General features: G+C 41.6%; 1 protein-coding gene across 1 annotated transcript in view; it reads right to left on the minus strand.

Moving 5' to 3' along the window:
* Window positions 1-778: 778 nt before the first annotated feature.
* The window catches only part of LOC138613527 (leucine-rich repeat-containing protein 4C-like), a 51916-nt gene continuing 32265 nt past the window's right edge, over window positions 779-20429 (minus strand). The window contains exons 2-3 of the mRNA XM_069687220.1: window positions 19802-19875; window positions 779-3113 (exon numbers count right to left, since the gene is read on the minus strand). Of these exons, the coding sequence (XP_069543321.1) occupies window positions 1119-3062 (1944 nt within the window). The 5' untranslated portion in view covers window positions 3063-3113; window positions 19802-19875 and the 3' untranslated portion in view covers window positions 779-1118. The remainder of the gene's footprint in view (window positions 3114-19801; window positions 19876-20429) is intronic.

Consider the following 20429-nt stretch of genomic DNA (forward strand, 5'->3'; position numbering starts at 1 on the left):
AACAGTACAAAGCTCTAAGGTTAGGGTGAGGCCATAATATATTTGAAACATTTTGAGCTAGTGGGCTTTTTTTTTTAATAATTAAAGACATTTTGCACAAGCCTTCATCTTCCTCAATTTCCATCACAATTCTATTGATTAATGCTGCTCTTGTATAATGACTTTTGGAATTTCAAATCGGCCTTAATGCAATTAATACAGTGTTCTCTATAATAATCAGAATACATCTCAGAATAGCTGGGAACTTGACTCAACACAAGTGGGGATTAGGGATAAAATAGTAATTTGCATATACATTAGGAACACAAAGACAAATGTGACTTTCTTTCATAGTTAATCAATAGAATTTAATTAAACTAAAACGTACTTCTAATAGTGAGCCTCAACGTTTACAATAGCAAAACGCAGGACATATCCCCCTCATTTAAGGTCCTCGCTCGACTGATAACAGAGCAGAGAGTGCCTAATACGTATGTGACAGATATAATTAAACAGTGAATTGTGATCAAATTCCCATACTGACAGTTCTGTCACTCACTGTAAAAATAATGAACACGTGTTCATTCATCTCGGTTACAGATGGTCACAAAAGATCTCGTCACTTAATCCACAGCTGGAGAAAATCACTAATGTGCTCTAGATTCCTTTGATTGACACAGGCAGAATGAGGTTACTCTCTCATCTGATCCCAAGTCTGCAGTTTACCAAGAAAAGAACACTAATTTGCTTCAGGAGTTTTTTTTCTTCGACACGTCTTTAGACAGAGTTTGAAGGCGTATTAGTAAACCAAGCCCGTGAAATGAGAGGGGGGAGAAAGAAAAACATGACTTAAGTGCTGAAAAAATAATTGCAGAATACAGTTTTTTCTTGATTTAACCACAATAGTTTTTTCTTAAATAAATAACTTCTGTTTTGTAAAGACACTTTTTGAAACAGTAGACATACCCTAATTCCCAAAGTCATTGAATAAACATCACCAGCCACTGATTTGCCAAACACACGAGTCTGTTCCTCCATGTTTGAGCCAAAGACCACACAACCAATTGTCTGTAATGTCCCGTTGCTAATGTCTTTATGTAATTCCTTCAGTTTTATAATGTCTCATTTTGAAAAAAGTGTTAGATCTGGGTCTCTTGTACATTGTCTTTTGAGCTGGCCCGGATTAACAAAGGTTCGTGCACTGAGCTGTGCATGGAGTTGATAGTGGCATGGTTGTATGTAGTCTTATAAGTGTTATAGTGGTTGAGGTGCTCGTGCTCAAGAGGAGGCAGAGTCAGGTGGCCCTCCATGCCCGGGCCTCCTGTTACGCAGTCCTCATCCACATTGATGATCTCAATGGTGCGCGTGGGTGCGTGGTGGTTCTGCTGGTGGTGCTGTTTGCGCATCTTGTAGAAGATAATCAGCATGACAGCTGCCATGAGTGTGATTGCAACAAAGCAGCCAATGATGATCTTAGTGGTCTTCATTACCTCATCCAAGCCGTTCAGTGAGCCCTCACCACCCTGCTCCGTGACGGGGATCGTGTAGGTCTTCTCCGTTGCACGTGTAGAGAGCGGGGTCCGGACTGTGGTTGTAGTCGTAGAGGTGGGTGAAACAGACTCCCATGTGTCAGCAGAGGGTGTAGGACCCACCTTCTGTTGCACCGTCGTGGTGAAGCCTTCATTATGCGGCGTTTCGATGGTCTCCACTGTGACCGTGGTGAAGTAGCTGAAGCTGCTGTTCTCTGTAGACGACACATTGAGCGTGGCAGATGCTGTTGTGTTACCCGCAGAATTACTCACCATACATGTGTATGTGCCCGTGTCCTGCATGGTAACATTGGTGAAGTTCAGAGTGCCATCATTCAGCACAGAAATTCTGACCTTGTATGCACCGTGTGTCATGATGGAACCATTGGGTGTAATCCAGCTTACAGAGGTCAAGGAGCTGGCTCTGCATCTCAACTCTGCAGCGCTTCCCTCCGTCACATTTAGATCCGCAGGAGGCTCCACAATAACAGGAGCATAACAGTGAAAGTAGTTCTGGTCCAGCTCGCCAATGTATCGTCCCTTATGATGGGTCGGTGAGCTGCAGCGGGCGCAGCAGCTGGTGTTTGCTGGTACCATCTCCTTAAGCCACCAGCTTAGCCAGAGGATGTCGCAGTTACAATTCCACGGGTTGTGGTGTAAGTGCACCCTCTCCAGGTGATGTAAAGGAGTGAAGAGATCATGGGGCAAGAGGGTAAGGTTGTTATGGGCTAGATTGAGCTCCACTAGTGACTGCAGGTCATCGAAAGAGTTTCTTTCTATGGTCTGGATCTGGGCGTGCATCATCCATAGCTTCTGCAAATGGATAAGCCCTTTAAAAGAGCCAGGCCGGATGACAGATAGCTGGTTCCCCGACATCTCCAGTTCATCCAGCTTCACCAGGGGAATAAGGTTGGGAATTTCCTTCAGATTGCACATTCCCAGATTTAAGTAGCGCAGATTGCTCAGCCCTTCAAATGCTCCCTCAGAGATGTAGGAGAGCCGTTTGAGCTCCCCAAGGTCCAACCGCCGCAACGAGGGCACTCTGTTGAAAGCATAGGAGGGAATGCTCTCTATGGGGTTATTTCTCAGCCAAAGCTCCTTTAGTTTGGACAGGTACTCAAACGCCCCATTTGGGATAGTAGTGAGGCGATTATCAAAAAGCTCCAGGGTATTGAGGCTGGCCAGTCCATTGAAGGCCCCCAGCTCAATTTTGCGTATGTGGTTTTTGCTCAGCTGCAGAATCTCCAAGTGTCTTAGGTGCTTGAAGCTGTCCACCTTTATGACCTGAATGAGATTCTCTTGTAGATTCAGGTAGCGTGTGTTGGTCGAGATGCCATCAGGGACTTCCCGCAGGCCTCGTCTGGTGCAGATGACTTTGCTGAACTGGTTACTGCACGAGCAGACGGAGGGGCACGTCTGAGCACGTACCAGCCCTGCCACCACGAGCAGCTGGAGGGCCAGAAGCAGCACAAACAAAGGGTCGGACAAGGCCCGGTTCCACCTAGGACCTCGCATCATCTGCTGCTGCTGAGAGGAGGTCATCTTGTTTAACATTCATAATTCATTGACTGGTCTTCCACTCTTTGGAAAGAGGATTTGGACTCACTGTAATGAAACAAGAGAAAAAAGAGAAGGAAATGCGTTAGATAATTGCACTTTTAATCCTTATCTCTACAATCCAAATCTGTTGCAGTGACTAAAGATCACACGTACACATATTATACCCAAACTTGCCACCTTTATGCAGTAGTTTGTATTCATGTTTTGTTTCTGGGTGCACTGTCCTCTCCTCTCAATCTTTGTCACATGAAATAAAATCACAATGAAGCCACAGACATCTGTGCAGTTTCTTTGCGTGAGAAGGAAGGTTGGGAGGAAAATCAGCTATGACTGCTGTGTTGTGTGATTTATATTTTAGACTTGGGGGACATAAATAATAAGAAAGCTCGCCATCCACCAGACCTTCAATCGAGTCATGGTATCTGGAAACGTCTGATTACAACTCGCAGTTCCTCAAAGGCATGTATGTGACTGGGATGTCAAACAAGCCTGAAAAATGGGACCAGGGAATGTGTTTGTGCAACTTTTTATGTATCAGCCAGAGAAAACTGCGGGAAAACAAACAATAACTCTTTGATTAAGATTTGCAAAAGATTACTCTATGGCAGTTTGACTATATGACGGTTGTTTATTAAATGTACTCAGTGTATGTTATCTTGCCGTTTTCCACTCAATTATTCCAGAATTCCCCAAAGTCGTTCATGTTTATGGCTGCACAGTGAGCAACGGTTAAAGGAGGTGCAACTCATACATTATAAATAATAAGCCGAAACAGGAGACAGCAGAGCAACACTTCAGCTCGCAGAAGTAAACTTAGAAATAAAAACTTTCACTTGAAAAGCAAAAACTTTAGACCTCAGTTTTAGAAGTGACAGCAAAGCAGTCTGCATCAGTCAGAAATTGCTAGAAGTGAACACCATACCCTTAAGTGTGTCTAAATTATTGAGATGGCGCTTAAGATTGAATTAAATCCCAGCAGACGCCCTTTTATGACTGAGTCATGCAGAGCTGACAAGAGTACGTTTCTGGAAGGAGCTGATTGAAGGGTTCTTGTATGAAATATAAAAATCCAGCTTTCCTGTGGAAATGCAGATCCATTAGCTTTCTGCGCTACTACTATGCTAATTACATTAGCTACTATCGAAGGTAACTCATCAGTCTTATAATTATGAACTATTCTGGGGAACAAATGTTGAGAACATCCCCATCTGAGAAGAGCGATGACAGTCTCAACAACATTCTGCTTATCGTATTGTTGTCAGGATTCCTTCCCACACGTTATTTTCCATCACTGTCACAGAAAGCAGATTCTCTTTCCTCTCTAGGAAACACTCTGGGCAGGTCGGAAGTGAGTCACAGCGCTAACACAGATAGAGAGAAACATTTATAGAGTCTTTAATCTACCTGACCTGAATGTTTTTGAATGTGGGAGGAAACTGGAGCACATTCAGAAAATCAATGTCAACATGAAGGGAAAAAAATCTGAACTTCACACAGAAAGTGCTAGAGTTGCAACTGGCGGAGAAATGACGATGATAAACACTGCTGTCTGTGTGGTTAAGCTACGAATAGCTACAGTAAATCGCAGAATTTTTCAGGAAGAGAACTCTGACTAATACCGTTTAATCTATAACCGGAGTATTGGAGACCGGGGATCTCTTGGGATGCTGTTTGAAGTGTAACAGCTGCCATCAAAATAAACAGTTTTTTTTATTGCTAATAAGTTCATTTTTCTTACACTCACTAAAAAGGATTATAGTTTCTATAAATAGACCCAAATACTTGAGCGCTAATCGGGGAAATCCTCTAAATGACGTGCCTTAACATGACAAGTAACCCTCGTGTCTTTGCAGTGCAACAGCATTAATAAGTCAGCTGATTCCTCAACAGAAAAGAATACATCAGATACATGAACGCTGTTGTGGGATTAGGGTATTCTCTGCTTCTGTAGTGTGTTCAGCACGCTGCCTAATCTGAAACAGAAAGCTCTTCACTTATAAAACCAGCAAGCTATTACTGTAACTACTGATTAATTGCTTGATTACTGACTCCATTTATTCTTCAATTACAAAATTCAAATTCCGAGCAGCCAAAGCCTGAGGGTGGAGCAAGAATGTGTGTTCATGCAGGGGACCAACAAATGTGACAGGGATCACACACCAGGCTGCAGAACACTTTCCATTAGCGCTGCCTTCAATGTGTCAGGAAATAAAACACTTGAATATGGTACAATCAGAATACTTGTTCTACTGACCCTGTCAGACGTAAGAATTAACAACAAGAATTTCCAGGTATGCACTTATTATTCAGACAAGTACGATGCCTTTCAAGGTGAAATCCCGTCAATAACTTGAAAAAAAAATCCTGCACGGTTTGGATTTGTGAATAACTCTCCCTCGGATAAAGAATCCCTGTATCTTATTCCACTATTTACTCATCCTCTTCCACGGATCAAACCTTGAAAAGATAAACAATGAATCAGCAGAACGGAATCCAAATTATGGCCGGCGAAAAGATAAAGTTGATTTACAAAGCAAAACAATACGTCCTCACGCTGACAATGAAAGTAGGAAAATTGGATTTACGTGTGCAGTGAAGGAATTAGATGGAGAGAGATAAGGGAAATGAGATTAAGAAAAGAAAGCATTTTGAAACTTTTGTCCTCACAGATTATGAACTGCCGGCTGCCTCTTTGTCTGCTGGAGAGTACTAAAGCGTGACCCAGATTAGCAGACAATTGAAGAGCAAGATCTGCAACTTTTCTGAATTAATTTCTGGTTTCTGATACGGAAATGATTCACACTGAAACCAACCATCCAAAATATCTCTGCACATGGCTATATACGGCTGTTTAGCACCAGAGATGACTCTGTGTTACCTATTCCACATTAAATATTAAAAGATGCCAAAACATGTTACCCATATGCATTTTATCAAACAGGACATTGTTTAGTTAAAGCTATTATTCATGTAATAATATAAATGCCAGATTTAAACTGCTAAATCATAGTTTAACATTATTACTTCCCAAAGTTCCCCAAAACGTAGTCATAAAACATCACTGTCTTTTGATTTAATCAGGGAGATAAAACTGTGTGTCATCCACATACAATCGAATAAAATGAGTGTGTATGTAAAGAATAATGCTGAATATGAGTGTGTAAATGTGGATATAGACCAAGAGTCAATGGAATAGTTTATCAGACTCCTTTATAAGGTCACTAATAACAGTGTTGGGTAACGTGTCTTTGAAAAGTAACTTATGTTACAAGATTACTGCCATTAAAAAGTCACTCATTACCTTACTGCATTACCTACTGAGAAAAGTAATGCGTCAGATTACTTTTGTGTTACCAAAAATTAAAACCCCTTTACGACTCGTTACATGCCCGTTATATTGTCAGGATGGCGTGTAGCCTACTGTTCGTCTACCTTTGAATGTATTGACTCTACCGTCACTGCATCACCTCGTTTACGGCCCATAATCTGTAACTCTACGGCCTAATATCAGGAATAACAGACACAATAGACAGTCTGACAGCGATCTGGGCAGAGGCATACAGTATTAGGCACAGCTGTTTCAATGACAACAATACAACACAGACTCTTAGTCCCACCAGTGTAGCGGAGCTGTGTTTAGCTGCAGATGCTTCTTCATATTTCAATTAGAGCGCTTCACAGCTGACAAGCACTTAACCTCTAGATACAACTTACATTTCACCGTCATGTTGTTCTTGTCCCTTTCGCCAAAAGGTTCAAAATAATGGGAATATTTCCACAAAGTAAAACGCTGTCCTCTCTGCCACCTCGCTAGCTGAATTAGCTAGCAACGCATGCATGCTGACACAACTGTGTTTACCTTCCACTGGTACGCAGCTACCTGCCAAGAAGTAGGAGAGAAACAGAAACAGTGCTTTAGGGTTTTTCATTTTTTGTGGCAACAAAAGGAAAAGGGAAATAGGGCCATTTTTTTTCAGTAACAATTACTTTTTATGAAAAAGTAATTGCAGAACTAACGTGTTACGTTACTCTTATCTCGTTAAGTTATCCGAGTACTCTACTTTGTAACCCCTTACTCCCAACACTGCTTATAATGGAGTGCAACATTAAACCTTCATATGTTTGATAGTCTCATAAGTTAAAAGCCCAAAGATTAAAAAAAGGCTTTCTTTGGGTAAATAATATTAAGGTATACAGTCAGCAGTTCATGTGTAGATGGGTAATCTGCCCCACACAAAAGCTGTTTAACTTTACTATTGATTATATCACACAACTTTGTCTCTGTTGACAACGTTGTCCATTTAGTTAAATGCAGTAACAGTGTTGCATTGTATGATTCAACTTCTGTACTAAAAATATCTAACAAACGTCTCTGCGCAGAATCATAGGTGCATTATTACTGCTTCTGTCAGACTGCACTTACATCAACCACCTCTTCACTCTGTTTCCCAGAACAGCCTCACTGAGGATCTGCCATCAGACCACTTAAAGATAGCCAGTGGGGAGATACTTTGGCAGCCATAGAAACAAGAGACTCACTCGTTTGGTTGACACAACCAATCAATACTCATACTGCATAAATACAAAAGCTTTCTTGCTAATATTACACATCTGTCTTTCTCATTCAGAGTGCATACACACTCTTTCCGGATAGATTTGCATTTCACCCTGAGCAACGTGGCCGTATTTTCAGTTTAGAGAATGAACCAGTAAAAATCTGTCCTTTTTGTCAGAAAGAATTTCAGTCTTTTAAAAATCTAACCGGCTCATTTACATGCAATTGGGGCATTACAGCAGAAGTTATCACAATGGTTATTTGAGGGAGGTGTGAGTTTATCTCCAAAAGCATTGACCCTAATGGGGTACCAGTAGTTTTGCAAGTGGTAGAAGTCTACTCAGGTAGTGATGTGTGTCTCTAAACTACTTACATTCTAAATTAACTTGCTTACACTCATTATAAGTTGCATTTTTCATCATTAAATTACTTCATTTATGTAGCTGCACACACAGAAAGAGCTCTGTAGTTGGTTACCAGAGTGCACACAGTTTCCTCCGGGTCCTACTATAAGCCTCTTTTTCAGGAGTAGAGTAATTCTGTAAAATGTATCATATTTTTTGCATTATAACTCAGCCAGAAATGGCAGAATTAATTATTTAGCAAGGCTACTGGAAATTCTAGTGGGGCTTAAACCCCCTAAAATAGGTCTGATGACGCCACTGCTTGTCAAAAAGCACTGAGTGATTTTATTCTGCTCTCTTTCCAGGGTCAACAAACATTTCTGCCTTCAGTTTTTACAAACACATTCATGGCCTTCTTTGAAAGGTGAGAAAAGTTAAGACAGAACTCGCCCCAGGTTTTCTTTTTTTTTTTCAGTTAATGCTTGATTGCACGCTGCATATGAACTTTATGGTGAAGAGTGACTGACAAAAGCTTTGACTTTCACACTGCATGTGAAGCAGAAGGATGGACGATGAGAGATTGCAGAGTGACAGAGGAAGGTCGGCGTGTATGCTATAGTTAGAGAGAGTGAGAGAGAGAGAGAGAGAGGGGGATTAATGAGATATAAATCAAATCAGGTCACTTCTTAATACTGCCAGGAATCTTACAACAACTCCAAATATAAACCAGAATCCTTCATGGATTTCAGTGTGGGAGGGATACCCACCACATTCATCTCAAGCCTTTCTCCTCCTCCTCTCCTTCTCTCCAGCCGCACAGCAACTACATACAGTAAAAAACCATTAATAGATTGGATTCGGGAAGGCCTCTGTATTGTATTTATCATAAAATGCATGTAGTCACATTTTGCATACAGCATTTTGCCACTGTTTGTCCCAGTTTATGATTTCACTTGGATTAAAACAGGACATCATCCCCTTGAGCCGGTGTCGCAGGCTGCCGTATATCTGCTAAAGCAGCTGTGTAGTATTTCAAAGATGAAACCTTGTTGTCGACTTGTGATTAAAATTTGCTTCCGTCTTTGTAATTAAATACATTTTCCTAAACCCTTTAAAGATTACACGTATTCTCAGCCTTCTAACCAAGATGAAACTGGTTGTCTTCACTGACAGCAGCTTAAATTGTAACATATACATTAATTATGTCTACTTATACAGATTTGTTTTCCTCTGTATTTATAATACTCCTTATTAGGGGGGGACAAATACTGATATGGCTAATATATATATATATAATATACTAATATATCGTCGTCCTGACTTGTGCAATACATTTACCGATAGCCTGGTGCCAAATATGGATACTTTATTTTACAAATATATGTCGCTCTAAACAGACTTCACTGCAATTTTGACTCACTGTGTCACTGATTCATGAGTCCTTGCGGCGGCGCTAATGACATGAATGAGGGTGACTTGAATGGAAATTAATTTGCAAAAGAAGAAGTTGACCGCAGGATAAAAGAAGAAGACAGCAGGATAATGTCGCACAGCCATGAAAAGAAGTTAAGCGATGCACCAGCCACTTTCAAATCCAAAGTCCTAATTTGTTCTACTGACAACACACCTATTGTTTCATCTCAGGTTGTGTCAACTTCTGTGAGACTGTCACCAAATTGCAGCGAATAAATACATTAATCCTGCACTAAACTTTTGAAGGGGCATTTTGTATTCCTTTGTTAAACAGATGTCGTGATGTATAAAGATTGTCTTGCAATATATCAATTATCGCTGTATCGTGATATTATTGTTATCGTGGGCCACGTATCGCGTATCGTATCGTGAGTTACCCTGCGATTCCCACCCTTACTCCTTGTATTTTTTGCTTATTTGCCTTTGATTTATGTATTAGTCTCTAAATTTCGTAACAATTTGTTCATTAAAATTCTGCGACACACTGACCAGTTACAGCAAAGTTATTTGTTTCCCATCACCGGGAAAAGCTACAGAACTAGTTAGCTAATACTGGTCCTTCTAAAACTGCTAATTTTGAGTGCTTTTCAAACAACAACTTACAATATTGCTTTAACAATCAGCTGCATGAAATCTCATCCATATAGCACCAGCACAAACCAACACACATAATAAACACGTAGTAAACTTCCTTAGCAGGCTGTGTATTAGATAATCGATGCATATGTACTAAATAGCCAGATCATGGAATCATACAGGTGCATTATTCAGGACTGCATGCAAAGGGACACCTCCAAACCCCATCATGTGTGGTTGGGTATGACTTGTACGCCGCTGTGTCCTTAATTCCCACAGCTTAAGAAACAGATCACTGCACTGCACATTTTAAGCCACCATCAAATAAAGTGTTCAGCGATGCTGAGAGGGAAAAAAAAACTGAAGATGGTCGTACTGTAGCTCTTTTCAGTCTCTTTTGTTTCAGCCAGCCAAGTGAAACAGACAAGCCGAGTACTTTGAATTGGTGCTAACTAGCCAAGTGAGACAAACTGACAGCTGCTCCCCTGCCCACAGCCTGACATGCTTCCACTCACAGCTTGTCTGTCTCCTCCATAACAAGATGGTGAAATTGATTCGATTCATCTAACAAACACTGATTTAACAAGCAATTTCTGCGAGAAATTTAGGAGGAAGTTACAGTACAATAGAAGCCTAACATTTTTTTCATCTTTATGAATCAGCTGGTTTTATATTTTTCACCGACAGAATGCACGTGAGTAAAGCACAGCCGTTTACAGCTGGCTCGTCTCGCTATATTTCAACATTACTTGGAATGAAAAACAAGAAAATATCACTAAAGGTTGGAGATTTCAGTTGTACCTGGAATAATCAATGATTTTCATCATACGTGCATCGATAAGTGCACTTCTGAGGCTCTGTGCTCCAGGTGCTGCAGTGGTTCCTCTCATTTGCTCCATCCTCTCCATTCACAGATTGAGTTTTGCGTGACAATGGAAGGAGCAGAAAAGGTCTTAGCCAGCTCGTTAACATCAACATCCAGTCCTAATTGGAAAGTACACAATGACGGGGAAAGGGGGGGAAAAAAAGCCATTAGCAGAGCAAGACGCAAGCTCATCTAATGAGCTGTTGTATAACGTCAGCTACAAGTAAGCATTCACTGTCAGCCAGGCTGCCTGTGAATGATTTAAGATGTAGCCAGTGTACAGACATACATGCTTTTCAAGATATGTATAGATTTTTGTGTTTCCCTGTATTTCCTGTCTCTATTGAAGTGTAAATATAGACATGAGTGTTTTAACATGAACTGAAGGAGCCCATGTTTAACCAGGAGTGTTGCCTCCGAGCAGGCTTACTTTTAATTATCACTTTACTCACATAATAAGCTCATTTTCAACAGACTGCTGCGTTTACCCAGCTGTTTATCAGACCGTGGTAATTTACGAACCTTAAATGAACTTTTTTGGTTTTCAAAGGTTGAAAACACAAATCCATAAATCATTTGGAGACTAATGGAAGTAGTGATCCATGTGCCCATTACTCAGTAACAACACTTTTGCTCGTACTCAGCCTGAGAACAGTTCTGCCTGCACGATTATGTTCAATACTCAATGCAACATGAGTCATGTGCAGCAGAAGTGGCAGATATAGTTTGTTTTTCTTTCAAATATTAATGTCAAATGAAAGGACCTTTATTTGTATTGCTGTGTGTGTATGAGTGCTGTGTGTCTCCTTGGCAGTGGAGACAGGAAAGCTACAGTCGAGGGTCACAGGCACCTGAAACTGTGATGCTTTTCAAATCGAAACGATGGGAACAATAATTAATAAAGAGATCACTTTCGTCAGCTACTCATGGGTCTGTATGTGACTGACTGACTGACTGACTGAGTGAGTGTACTTTCACAGCCGTAGAGAGAGAGAGACTTGCGACATCGCAATGGCGGATCATGGAGCATATTGGACCTCCACTGGCGCGACTCTGTCTATACTGCTCTGGATACTTTGTACGGGGAGTAGGCGGGGCTGCTCCTCTGCTGCTCATCAGCTGCCCTCACCTGGATCTGCAGCGGGCACCTGCTTTCACACACGATGTCATTGACCTCAAAGGGACAGCAATGTAACACAAAAACATTGACCTAATGCGGTCAGCCACCTAATCTTGTTAAAATATTCTGTTTGGAATAACACTTTGTTTATAATCTGTTTTGTTCCTTGAGTAAGGTGTGTGAAGACCACAATTGGCTTTAAACTGTGCACCGAACTTCAAACATCCAAATGATGAGTAAAGGGGGACTTTTGTGGTTTCAGTTTTATTAAGACGATATAATATGGCTGCACAGTGGTGCAGTGGTTAGCGCTGTCGCCTCACAGCTAGAAGGTTCCTGGTTTGAGTCCTGGTTTGGACGTAGTGGGCCTTTCTGTGTGGAGTTTGCATGTTCTCCCCGTGCATGCGTGGCTTCCCTCCGGGTACTCCAACTCCTCTCACAGTCCAAAGACATGCTTGTTAGGTTAACTGGTGCCTCTTATATTCTGTGAGCATGAAAGGTCGTCTATCGTCATCACAGCTGGGATCGGCTCCAGACCCCACACGACCCACAACAAGATGAGCGTTATAGATAATGGATGAATGGATAATCTAACATTAAGAAAACTTGGTTGGTTTCGACTTTGTTTCTATATGTTATGCCTCAAGAGAAGAGAAGAGAAGAGAAGAGAAGAGAAGAGAAGAGAAGAGAAGAGAAGAATGTAAAAATGAAACCTGGTTCTGATTGCGACTCTGCAGATGATTCACGCTAAGCTGAAACTGAGATGCTTCATCGTGGTGCACTATTTCAGGTGTTAAAGTTAAGGTTGTGAGTAACGACTTGTTGTCACCTCATCAGCAGGACAGGGTTACCTGTCAGTTTGTGTCTCAGCAGGTTCCCTCTGTGCTTCTTTACACAAACACATGTCATCTCTCATTCTGCATCATGACTCATCCCTCTCTATTTCTGCAAGACACCAGCTCTGGCGATGATGCTTTTACTTGTGAGTCAACCTTCGAGTATCTGCTAGAGAGGCTGGTGTGTCACCCGAAGAGGCACGATGAGGACGGTGTAACATTACTGCGGGGCATCGCATTTTGGATTCAGGTACGTGCCAGTTTTACACGGAGACAAAGCAATTGGCCTCCCCCTCAGTGAGAGCGTGACCCCCGGAGAAACGCATTTTCCTGATAAATGAGGCGCAGTAATTTCAATTGGCCTCTTCGGACAGAAGTGGCCTTCCAGGAGCTGCTTTATGGCTGCTGGCCTTGGAAACACACGCAAGGATGCAGACACGTTTGCATTATCTGGCACATGCGCACGTCTTAAAATACACAAATGCAAATGTTCACACGTGTTCCAACACATACAGTATAGGATATGCGTGCATTATTATTAACAACCACATGACTGTGGTTTCTATATGATTTCCTGCACCATCCTCTATTATTCCAGAAGAAAAAACAGGATCTATACCATCTGCACAGATTTTCACCAGCGTGTGCGCGTATCTGTGTGAGAACGTGTGCTTTTCACAAGCCGTGTATGTGACAGCCTTCTGGTTTCACAGCGAGCAATTGTCAGCGGAGGGGGCTTGTGGGTGACAAGAGGTATTGATAAAATCATTCTTCACCCTGTGAACATTTCAGAGAGGCTGTGAGCAGAAAATGGCTGCTAACTACTCTTGGAGGATGTAGGATAGAGGAGTCTGCGCGGAATACAGCTGTCACTCCGGTGTCTGGTTGAGGTCAGGGTTAGCATGCATCACTTTTGAGAGCGGCCAAGCCTCGCAGAGGTCATTCTGAGGCTGCGAACCCGGACATGCAGCCAGAATGGGCTCCCTGTGATTGCGTTCAGTCTGGAACATGTGAGATAAGAGGAGCAGAGGACACACGCTGATCGTATCTACAAACTGGAGAGGAACCCGGAGGCTATGGTGTCAGAAAAAAACATTAAAACTAAGAGTTAGCTAAGATTGAACGTGTGAATTAATTCAGCGGGCTTTGAGTTTAATTCATGTTCCTCTATAATCTGTATGGACTGCTGCAGTCCAGCAGGAGCCTAATGACTGATTAACACAATCAATAAGCGTTGTGGTTTTTACGGTAAGCCACGGAGCTGAATGATATCACCGCAACGAGTCGATGAGTTAAAAGAGCAGAACTGGAGGACTGAGCAAACACAACACCTCCGTTCTCCTCCTCTGAACACATCGCTGCTTTTAACATCTGTTCGGTGTTGACATGTTCAAGGACACTCGCTTATAATGTCTCCCTGATTGATGTGTCAGTATACCTGAGTAACAGCAGCTGCACTGAAGGTCAGCTCTGCAGAGGATCTGCTAACAGACAGACAGCTGTAAGAAGAGCTGCAGTAAAGTATAGTAACAGTAACAGTAGTTGTAATGGTAAACACTGAGGTGGGGGGACCTCTGCTGGTCTGGAAATAAAAGCCTTTCAGTCGTCGACTTTAGTCTTCTTATAATTACAGATATAAATGTAGAATCTGCAGGCAGGGACTAATCTTAGGGACAGCAAGTGTTCTGGTTTCTGTTTGAAGTACGCTTGTAGTCCGAGTAAAATTGACCAATCACGTATCAGCAGCCTGCAGGAAAAACAGTCTGTGTGGAGAGTAATGCACCGTAATGACATCCCGGCTCCCATCAGCGGCTACCTGACAATGATTTCACTTCTTATTAATCTCTATAAACAGACATCTGCATGCTAACAGCTAACAATCTGTTCTAGATCTAAAATTTAACTTGTGACGCTGTGGCACGAAAGCTGTTAAGATTTCCCGACTTCCTCGAATGCATCAGAAATGATTGATCCGACCGCTGTAGCATTTTAAAAGTAGATTTGTTCTCCTCTTGAGGACAGACCTGACAACGCTTCATTTTTACTTTTTACAAATCTTCTTCATGACTTTGAAATTTCGGCAAAGGTAAGACCCGTTAATTAAAGTCAGTCACAAGAAAAAAATTTGTTGTTCTTCTGTAAACAATGCAGCATGTGGAAAAGGAAGTCTTGACTGGAAGTCATTTATCGCTAACCGCTGGCTACACGCCCGGTACGTTCACCGTTGTCCAAAGAGGCTATATCGTCGTCAGACTATAGCCGATGGGATCTGAGATCGGTCTTCTTTTAATTACGTAACTAGGGTTGTCACGATACCAGAATTTTAAACTTCGATATGATACTAGTAAAAAAGAACGATACTCAATACCTGTTAAGATACCACAGCAACAGAAATAGAAGTCCTAGGAACAGAAAATGAGGTAACTTTCTTGTTTTTCACAGAAAAAAGTCACATACCAGCTCAATTTATATACTGTTAATAAACTGTGAATCGACAGTATCATAGCTTTTGCATCTTTATGAGACAGCCCGTTGTGTCGTTGCTGTATGAAAGCTCCAGGTGTGTCAGAGGGTGGAGCAGACAGGCAGGATGAAGCGCGAGTTCGGCCTGTAAAAACTAAATCCTGTACCTTCCTGCGGGGTTGTAATGGAGGTGTAGACGTAGTCAGTTAGTTAGAGCCTAAGCGGTGTAAAACAATCAGTAAATAATGTCTAAAATAAAGTCTGTTTTACTGCTTTATTTATATTTTTTATTTATCCTTTATTTTAGCAGGGAGGACCCACTGAGACTGAGGGCTCTTTTCCAGGGGTTCCCCTGCAGCTATACGAGTAAAAACAGAACACAATATACAAATAGTTTCATATACTGTGTGTTCATAAACACATATTCATACTTGCAACCACTTACAATCACCTTCCTTTAGTAGTTCAGACACTAGCTTTTTAAAAACATGATATGGTACCAGAGAGGGCAGCTCGCTCCCTTCACTTCCTGTCTATGTCGCTCAAACCCAGCTGCTCTCTCTCTGTTGCTCACTGCAGCTTTGGGTTACACGTCGTATCAAAATGTATTGAAAATGTTGACAACCCTAATTGCAACAATACTTCACAGAATACTAATGAAAAGACGGCCCAATTAAACCTGTTCCCTATCTCTTTAACCTTCTCCCTTTACACAGTCTGCCTTATATTTATACACATGCAACATCCTAATTTGGAGATGCTCACGATCACATTTCAAAGGCAAATTCACACAGGAAATGGTGAGAAGGCAGAGTGACGCTATTTTAACCAAACAACATTATCACTTTTTGCAGCACTAAAGAAACACAGGATATTAAATTACAACATTTTCCCGGACTATCTTTGTCTTTATTCGTGTCTGAATCCATCACACTGAGTTTAGATTAAAAGACGCCAGGATTAAAACGAGGAGCAGTGACGCTTATATTCAGGAAACACAGAGGGACTCTCTGCAGAGGCGCATTGTTAGGCTGCGGTCGTGATGGCCCTGTGATACAGTCGGGTAATGGTGATGTTTTTCATACAGTAACGCATCTCCACACACAATGGGAACATGTTCCTCACCTGCTGATTTTCTGAAACGTGCTGCCACAGTAAAATGTTACATTTCAGAGGTGGTTAAAACATGTGAATGGATGTTGCGCAAATTGAATGTAATTTAAAGAAACCCAATCTCCCTTTCTCCTGGGATGAATATAAAGTCTGGACAAAATAAGCAAAACACCGCATGAAAAGGAGCTTTCAACTAAATGAATCACAAAAGCAGCTATTCATGCGAGTCGTTTCAGATATTCTGAATGCTACTGAGCTTTGTGACAAGTTCGGACAATCACTACTTTTATATCAGTTTCCAAAGCAACACGGGGAAACAAAAGATGACATAGTCGGTGTAAAAACTGCAGCAGGGATAATAAACACAAAAATTATAACAACATATGTCCAATGCAGGCATTCAGCATCTCCAGCCTGGAGAGGAACAGTGGTTGCAAGTGAAAGCACCCTGACACTGCGACCTTAGTTCACACCAGAAGTGGAGCAGACATGTAGTGGAAGTTACATGCATGAGTTGCAGCAGGGCTGTTCACACCAGAGGCGTATTCCTGTGTGCACTCCAGCACCCCTCTTTGAGGGGGGGGGGGGGGGGGGGGGAAACAGCTGACACAAAGGTGAAACGTCTTGTGAAAATAGACTTCCAACAGTGTGAGCAGAGGTACCAGCGCAGAGGCGCTGCTGAGAGTCATAAAGTTCCTCTTATTTTTCCACTTCGGTAACCTTATGTGGTACTTTCTTTCCATTTTCTCCGCAGACTCGCTCATGCGTGAAAGCAGCCGCATGTCATTTCTCATTTAGTGCTCGGCTGTGATTTGGTAAAGCTTATAAGAGCCATGAAATCTTCCTCTGTCCTTGTCTATCCATCACATTTCATAACACTTTATCCTTAAGTTACTGAGCTGTCATTTTGCATCTAATATTTTAAAAACTGAAATAACAGTAATCAATAATGTTTTTTTTAATTAATCGTGTATTTCTGTGAAATGTAGACCTTATTTTTTAAAATACATTTTACTCAGTTGGAGGTATAAGGGCTAAATGATTGAGTCTGTGCTGTATTATGCTGTTTCATATTTAAGACATGTATATATAAATGTTACAATGTTGGATGTCCAAACTAAACGTGGGTGAAGTTTCAAATCTGTAGGTAAAAGTATGTTGGAGTAATCCCCAGGCTTCTCAGCTCAGTCTGCAGGCTGCTGTGAACGCCAGGTTGCACTTTGTGATGTCAGAAAGTGCAGTAAGCAGACTTGGGAGAGCTGGCCAATCAGAAGAAAGTGGGCTTGTTGGGGCGGGGTTTCTTGAAGGGACAGAGCTGACTGAGTCGTTTCCGGCAGAGGCTGTATGAGGGCCTGCTCAGAGCACCAGTGTGAGAGTTTTTTTAAACTGTAAATTATGCTAAGCTACTTCACAGGTATCACAGAGTGAAATGTGAAGCTTTAAATTAGCATAACACCCCCCCTTTAAAATGCAAAAAATTTTGGCTCAACAATTAATCAACACAGTAGCTTTATGTTTTACTGTCTCAGAAAGTTACTACAAACCTCGGCCTTGTCTGCATTCATGGATGAAGACACATAAAGAGCAACACTGAAGTCTAAAATACTCCAATAGTTATTAATGTAAAGTTGCCATTCCTTCAGCTTAATGGATCTACATTGGGGATGAGTCAAAGGATGCCCCAGTTATACCCACAGCACCGTCTCCTTCTGTTAATCATGATGGCTAATGTGTAGCGGTATGGTTAGCCATCTTACGGGAGCCATTGTGTTTAATAATTGCTCACGATCGTAAAACATCCAAAGAGAGTGAGGGTACTTTAATGCACCCAGAGCACTCCATGGTGCATATACTGTCCCCACATATTGTCACCATTTGCCGAAATGGTTATTCCTCCATAGACAAGCTGCCAATAACTCTCAACAGATCTACTAATTATTTTGTCTTCATGGATTGAAGACAAAGGGCTTTCCTAAGACGGCGTATTAGGGCCATTGTAAAGAAAAAATCGGAGTTGGAGGAGAGGAGTAATATTCAGAGAAAATACTTAAAAAATCTGAGATTAAAGTCATAAATTTGCCAGAAAAACACTCGGATATCTCTGAGATTAAAGTGGTAAATTAACCAGGATAAAATGGTAAAATTTGTGAGAGAAAAAACTAGCAAATTTATGAGATTATAAAATCATACATTTCATCAAAAACTAGGAAAATAGTGTTGTGGTTCACTGCCCCCTCCTCTTTATTCACCTTTGTCTCTTCAGCTCTCTGCCATATTGGCACTGCTGCTTACACAGGTGCGCATGGCATGGAGGTTGGCGCATATTTAACCTGTTTTCTCTGTGCATAAGAAGCAGACTTCATAGCGTTGAGCGACCTTTTACTGCAAAAACAAACGTTTCTATGCTCCCTGTTTACCTTAGGGGTTACGATCACACATGAGAGTTACCCTACGCACTCATGACGGCTACTAAAAGAAAACAAACTTTGCATTACGGACCAGAAATATACAAAACTACTTTAAATCAGTTTGGCTTAATTTACAATTCTACATTATATTCAAGATCCAACCGCACGACTCATTCTGAAGGAGACAACACGACTGCTTTACAAACGGAATAATGCAAAAAGTAGGGCCAGAGTAGTTGCAGAGTTTTTTTCTGGCAAATGAACCACTTTAATTTCAGAAATATCTGGAAAATTTACGACTTTAATCTTGGACTTTCCATTTTTTTCTTGCACTATTACTCTCCTCCTCCTCTTTTTTGTACAATGGCCCTTACGCGGTCGTACATTCCACTCTTTTAGCAGAGTCCAAATATTCATGAACGATATCCCTGAACTTTCAAACCCATATGAGAGGCAGCAGCATTTCAATCTTACATTCAAAGAAGAAATATGATCAGGCGTTAATTTAAAAGGGACGTAACATAAATTCAACGTATCCAATCACTCAGTCCTGAAAAGGCTTTAAATAAATTGGAACAAACAACCCAAAATATTCACAGTTAATTCATTTAGCCATTCATTTACTTTCCCTGCTAAATCCCTTTCATGATCACAGGGCGCTGGAGGCTTATCCCAGCCCGCATGGGGCAGCAGACAGAGCAGCACACTGGTGATTTATAGTTTCCAATCCAGCAGAATTAGACACCTTTGGACTGTGCTGTGTTCCCACACTTTAAGAAGTGTAGCAGCGGTAGTGTGCTGAGATAATAAGGATGATTTATTTGGGCTGAAATGGTCCATTTTCAGGGAACACACTGAGTGAAAAAGGCAGGTGTATCCACCCTAACAGTCGTAACAGTTCTGTTTAAAATTTGATGTTAATGTCCAATAATTCTGAATTAGATCGATCACTTTTCTGACGTGTCTTCTTCCGCTCTTACCTGCCAATTCAATCACAGTTCCAAAAGGCTCTGTTCATCCTCATGTTAACTTCCAATCCGCCGTGAAGCTGTCCCTGAAAAACAAGAGGCGAGCTGTGAGAATACTTAACAACACGTAACAGTTTAAAGTGATGCAGTCTGTGGCCACTCTGAGTACAGCCCATGAATAATGCACCCTTTTGGAAAGATGATGATGCATCTACTCAACCACCAGAAATGCCTCTTTTTTTTAAAAAACCCCCAGGATAGAATATATCTAATCCAAAATTCTCTTTACTGTTTCTAAATAATCATTGAGTCATCTTGTTAGTTTTCCTTTTAACCGCTTCCTCAGCACTCTCTGCCAAGGCTCATATTTTAGTGCTGTTGAGAACCTCTATCTAACAGGAGCTTTACAGTATGCTGCTGCACTGTAAGGCGGAAGAGCTCGCTCCCCGGGGACGAGGGGACAGTCGAACACACACACATGTAGCCTGTACACACACAGGCGTGTGCACACGACACACCCTGACAGGGACAGACCCTGCTGAATAAATTATCGGGGACAAAAGCAAACGGAGATAAAGCTCTCCATCTCGCCTGCCGTCCATTAGTGCAGTGCTGGAACTGAGAGTGCAAATAAGTGTGT

The sequence above is a fragment of the Semicossyphus pulcher genome, unplaced genomic scaffold, assembly GCF_022749685.1.
Source record: "Semicossyphus pulcher isolate SPU_LCO1_2020_fin unplaced genomic scaffold, fSemPul1.0.p SCAF_8, whole genome shotgun sequence".
In the NCBI taxonomy this organism is placed as follows: Eukaryota; Metazoa; Chordata; class Actinopteri; order Labriformes; family Labridae; genus Semicossyphus; species Semicossyphus pulcher.